This window comes from Melanaphis sacchari, unplaced genomic scaffold (assembly GCF_002803265.2).
Source record: "Melanaphis sacchari strain LSU unplaced genomic scaffold, SCAv2.0 Contig418_pilon_pilon, whole genome shotgun sequence".
NCBI lineage: Eukaryota > Metazoa > Arthropoda > Insecta > Hemiptera > Aphididae > Melanaphis > Melanaphis sacchari.
In genome coordinates this window covers 4,240-10,793 of record NW_020271268.1, presented here as the reverse complement: position 1 = coordinate 10,793, position 6,554 = coordinate 4,240, and the positions used below count along the sequence as shown (strand labels likewise).

General features: G+C 29.4%; 1 protein-coding gene across 1 annotated transcript; it reads right to left on the bottom strand.

Annotated features, from left to right (window-relative positions):
- Positions 1-4: 4 nt before the first annotated feature.
- Positions 5-5,553, bottom strand: LOC112597435 (proton-coupled folate transporter-like; the record flags this gene model as incomplete). Its single annotated transcript, XM_025343480.1, has 5 exons — positions 4,413-5,553; positions 821-922; positions 382-517; positions 222-307; positions 5-136 (listed from the first exon to the last, which is right to left on the bottom strand). Coding segments are annotated over exons 1-5 (1,279 nt in total), but the record flags the coding sequence as incomplete, so codon positions are not given.
- Positions 5,554-6,554: the final 1,001 nt, after the last annotated feature.

Sequence of the window (6,554 nt, the reverse complement as noted above, 5' to 3'; positions counted from 1 at the left end):
GCTGTTAGAACAACACTTATTAAAAAAAATGCACTTGGCATCGATTCAAATGTATGGTTGTATATAAAATTGTATAATGGTAAAAATCCACCTTTTACGGAATTTTCCATAAGAAATTTCACTGCATTCATAGTACCTGGAATAATGTAAAAATTAAAAATCGGTGTTAAAGTCAAAATATTGTTAACTCTAAACACGTCTTATCAATTCCAGATAATCACCCAGTTCATCGGATCCAACACATTTTGAAGCTATAGAACTTGTTAATACCATAGCTGCACCTCGGAAGATTTCTAATGGTGGCACTGTAAAATTTGAAAATAGTATTTTATTATTTAAACAAGTCATTAGTTATTACACCGTTATAGTAATAGTTACCTAAAAAACAGTTGCCATGATTCAGAAACTAAAAAGAAGGCGACTGCAGCTAAAAAATCAAATACAGAAGCAATTGTAGCAATTAACGCATCGTTCATTCGAAACTTGTAGCTTAAAATACCTAATGAAAATAATGTACCTAGAAAAACAATACATTTTTTAAAATAAGACGATAATTAATGTGTAACCTTAAAAAAAAAAAAATTAAATAATGAAGCAAAGACAATGATGATAATTAAATACTTGATAATTAAAGATAGAAATTTTTTAATTTTTATAGATAATAATTATTAGTAAGTATTGAATAGAAATATCAACAATAAAAAGACGATTTTTATACAAATTGAATAATATGTTTTCGTTATTATATTATAGTTTTATGGTAGTTATTAGATTTACAGTTATTAATTATCTAAATATTATTTATTTTACTGGATCTTACCTGTTAATATAACAGACAGCTGGTAAGTATTAAAAATACTGAAGTCTACTTCATTCCATTGAAATTTATACCTCAAATATAGATATAATACTGACATTTCTCCTATAAATATAATTAATTTGTATAGGTAGTTAAATTTATTTACATAAGTCACTTATATTTTCAAAATTTATTAAAACAAGTTTTGCATAACCAAGTTTAAAATTTGTGAACATTCGATGTATTTTTAGTCAAAAAATAAAAACACAATCGATTTATTAAGTAATGGTTTTGTGAAAAAATTCCATTTTTTTTTTATCCAATATTTTAAAAAGTATTAGAAATGGTTAACTGCGTAGTTAAAAAAAAAAAATAACTTTTTAGTAAATTACCTATTTTCATGATATAATTAATAGGTAAAAATTATAAATATAATTTCAAATTATAAGTATTTTTATGTAATCTATGTTAGTGAGAAATGAGAATGTATAAGATAACAAAATAATAATATTAATTATTATAATAGCAAATTCTAGTTTGTGCCTCTAGACTCTAGAGTCTAGACTATTTCACCGATGATGGTTCATACCAAAATTTAAAATATTTTGATTATAGTATTATATTAAATAAATGTTCAGTTTCAATATGATCTACTTAATTATACAAGAAACCTTTTACTACATTTTCAAGCTTAAACTATATGCATTAATCATTTTATACATTTTTAACTACAAAAAAAAAAAAAAAATCCCCATTTTCATGATTTTATAAAATTTTGAATTTCCAATGTTTGTAAATAAATATCACGTTTTGGTACCTTTCATAGTTTTTGATACGTATAAAAAAAGTTAGTGTTGGCCAACGATAAATTTTCAATTATAATATTAGTTTTTATTTTTCCGATATCGTAATGCAATTTCAAAAAATATTGATATCGATGTGGATTTGGGTATATTAATAATAATATGAAAATCAATCACTAATTATTATGATATGTATTAACTTAAAAGTGTGTAAAATTAAAAATCTAAATATAGAAAATGAGGTATGGAAATAATTGAAATATGTATTTTTCAGTATACCTACGAATTTTCTTCTTCAAGCAGTTCTATCAATGTTTCTTTAAACTTAAAATATATCACAATATTCCATAGTTTATTATTTAGTAGATAAAAGTAATAAAAGTGTATATATAAATATAAATCCGCCAATTTTGTTCGTATTCTAATATCATGATATTCTTAGTAATTGTTTTTAGATATCAAAATCGAAATTATTAAGAAAATACTATAAAATCGTTGGCCAACACTAGAAAAAATATAAAGTGCTTTATATAAAATTTTTAAACTTATTCACTAAGCAGAAACAAATAATTCATAGATATTCGTAGATAATTTTTTTTTTAAATTAAACAACGAGTATATTATGCAGATAATGGTAATATTGCTAATAGGTAATATAAATAATTATTTTACGCAAAAGTATTATGTTGTGAAGGTTTGATCCTTAAAAAAATAATCATAAAAAATTGGTCATGTGGCGTTGTGGCAGTCAACATGCTAATTTAGTAAAATAAATTACATTAATAACAATATTATGAAATATACATAGTGATGTAGGCTGACAGACCGTATACGTTCAGAATTGTAATTCGTGTACAATGATTTAATTGACATATCATTGAATTCAAATTAAACACACTCATAGAAGTGACCCACTTAAATCTTACTGACTCAGTGGCGGCTCGTGTATATGTGCACAAGTGCACGTGAACTACCTACCCAAACTCAAGAAAAATTGAAAACATAAATCACAATCATACAACTAAATACATGTAGTGTTATTAAGATTATTTTTCAAAATATAAAAATATAAATTTAGATTATTATGAAAATAATATAATATTTGGATTGGGTTATTTCAACGGCCGAACAGCCGGGCGGTTGTTCGCGACAACGGTATCGGTGTGTATTTACTATTTAGTAATATTAGTATTATAGTGGTGCAGTGTGCAGTGAGCACAAAATCACTATGCACATTTATACTGTGTAAAAATTAAAACAAGTCGATACACGCAACCCGCGTTATAATGAAATAAATTGATGTGCACATTCGTTTCTGTGCAGTGTGCACTGTGCACATAGTACATAGTACATAAGCATAACTGCATAACCAATTAAATTATTTTCAGTGAAGTATTTTCGACGTCGCCGCGTCGTTGCGCGTCGGCATCGGTATTATAGTTTATTTTTACTCTCATTCATCTCATTCATTTATTATATTCCGATTATCATCTGATAATGTTTGTCGATCATTGTTTATTATTGGAAAATCAAAACAACAAACGTGTTTCTGTTTTTTTATCGACGACCAATATTAATGTATAATATTATTCGATATTCGTGTATTTGTTTTCAATTTTTAAAATGAATTCAGTACATCAAGTACTGTGACTCAATTTTTCAACAACAATCTCGTTGGAGAAAAATATGGAAATAAAAAATAAAAATAGGCCTACTTCAGATTTAAATATTAACAAAATAAATGGTAATTGATAAATAACTAAAATTTGTAAACAATTATTTAATACAGTTTATAATATATATAATATTGGTTATAGTTTTTTTGGATGTGCACTACTTCATTAAAAATCCACGAGCCGCCACTGCTTACTGTAAAGTGTAAAGCATAGCAGTACTCATTTAATCACTTTTTTTTTTTTAAAGATAACTCACACATCGTTTTAGCGACTGTGAAAACGATCAAATATTTACCTTTAATCTTTGATGTTTATGAATATAAAATTGTTTATTTATTATAATAAATTATGATAAGTTTATTAAACAAGATAAGCGGAATTAATAAGAGAAAATTCGTAATGTAGTTAAATTTTATAATGATACTATTTTATATCTGCAGCGCCGGCAGAATTATAAATATTTTGATAAAATATACTTGTGATACTTCAATTACCTATAAGTTATAACTAATATATTATTTTTAAAAACTATTGAATAATTTTATACACATCAAGTTACATGAACATGGATAGCATTGTTTTCTTAAAATTTAAATGTTTTGTTACATGAAGTTCTAATTGATGTTTATTACTTTATTAGCTTTATTTTTTCTTAATATTTTGACTGGGGCGATGAGTGGGTTTGTCTTACGAATTTACGATGATTTAAATTTGCTATTTAATTTATTTTTTTTTTAATTATTACCGTTCGAAATAAAAAAAGTACTTCAAATTTTAACATCATAAAAAATGTAAAATTGTATCTAGTTGGAAATTTGTGTAATCAATGATAAAAATGTTCAGTATTTTTTTAAGTAATAGGAATAAAAATTTTTTACAAATATATTAGTATTCGATAATCAATTTTGTTTTGTTTGATGTTGTTGTTCAAAAATAACATTTTTATTCATATATAAAAACATTTAATTGTGCTTAAAAGTTGAAAAGAAATAAAAAACTATTTTTTTTTAAATACGATAAATTTGTTCTTATTGTTTTAGAATCTTATAACCAAATAACTATAAAAATATACGTTATAATTTATAGTAATATACTAATATAGTACCTACCGACGTTAAACGATGTACAACTCACCGTGTAGTGTCGAGCACGTTAGCGGCGCGCACACAATCAAGGTAAGACAGAGGACCAACTTGCCGTGACCATCACGTCGTTTGGTCATCACTAGGTAACAACGGCGGAGAACGTCCAGCGGGTTGACGGCCCGGACGACGTCTTGGGACAACGGCTGTTTGGTACCACTGTCGTGGATGAACACGAAAGTGAGGACGAGCGCGGTCAGGCCCAGGAGGATGGACACCACGTACGCGGCTACGAAACCCATGTTGTTCATTACGAATCCATAAGCGAGCATTCCCAGAATTCCGGTAACAGCTAACGTGCCGCCGACCATACCGTACTTGAACGTCCGCCACTCTTCCGTGGTCGTGTCGGCCACGTACGAGTTGATGCCGTTGAACAGCATCGCCTGGCCACCGGTCAGCGACAGCGCGGCCGCCTGCGCGGTGGCCGTCAGCGCCGGCGACACCGACCACACGACGGTGCAGTACAGCGACAGCGCGTCCGCCAACACCTGGCCGACGATCGGCAGCGCGATTAGCGGCCTACGGCGGCCGTGCCGGTCGCTCCACGTGCCCGCGGTCATGACCAGCGCTATGGGCACCAGATTTTGGACGAGCGACTTCCAGCCGATGATAGGCGCCACCACGTGCTGCGCCGCCGTCTCGTCCGGACACTTCGAGCCCACATGGCTGGTTGTCGCGCCCGTCGGGTCGCACGCCTTGTACAGCAGCAGACTGGTGCTCAGGTTCATTGAGAACACTTTCGTGACGAAGTAGAACAGCACCACCGGTTCCACGGACACGTGCAGGGCCGTCACGCCGTGCACGAACGTCATCGCGTGTAACTGCAATTAGTGCAAGGGCATAACTGCTAATATCGGTTGGTTATTGCCGTTGTTGCTGTTACACTTCACAGCGATTACCTACGCGACTAGTTTTATTGTTCGACGACGGTAGTTTTGATGATGAATATATTATAAAATATATCTTGCACGGTTATCCTGGTTTATCTCGGTGTAAGATAAGAAAACCAATTGAAATTATTTAAGTTTCAATTTTATTGTCAAGTGTCGTTATTCGTATACCATATTTCGATCGAAAATTAGAAGCTTTTTGATTTTCTATAGGTTTACTTATACTGATTGTGCGTACGATAATATTGTACAAATAGTACCTAGTTAATTTCTACTTGAGAATAAAAAACACAATAAATAATCGAGTGATCGTGATTGTAATCACATAATAATAATACTGTCCATTTTTAAATGTGTGAATTATAATATTAATGTATTTATGTATTGTATGATCAATAATCCACAGATTTTTATAATTATTCAAGAAAATATTATTTTAGCCCACCAATGTCATATTATCAAACATTATTGAACTAAGATGAACAATTCTTAAAATCATCACGTGATTCATGATGTTGTTTTGTTTACTTAATAATGCTTCTTAGCTATGACGTACAATTTTATTGTATCATTTAATAATATTATATAATATAATTATTTACAAAACAACTAATTTTAGGTCTATAAACATACCAGTCAGCAGTCTAATAATATCACTAAATCATATATTGATTATACTTATCTATTTCCTCCTTATAAACTGTTTTTTTTAAATATATCTTAATAATATGGGTAAATTTGTATATTGTGTTGTAAAAATGTATGATAATATACTCGTGTTATCTATCAGTTTATTGTATATTAGGTATACATTAAACTTTACACGAGCTTTAGCAATAAACTAATGATAAGTATCCTAATTTTTTAATTTGAGTGATTTGTTTTTTTTTTAACTTATTGATATTTTGTATTTTTAAGTGATTTTAGTTGGAATACATTATATTATATAAAAACTTTAACGTTTGTACTATGCATATATTTTATGTTGTGTTTATTACCTTTTTTTAGTAGGTTTCTTGTATACTGTATACAACTCATAGTTGAATCCTGTTTATAGTATCTGACTATTTTTTTGTTCATGGATTCCTTGTAAATTGTAAATGTATCAGTATCGAGTTTACCAAAATTAATACCTACACTTAACTTGCATTAATATTGGACAATAGTATAATTCCATATTATAGCGTTTTGGAGAAAAAAAGGAGTATCTACTAGCATAGATTAAATATTTAATCTATGCT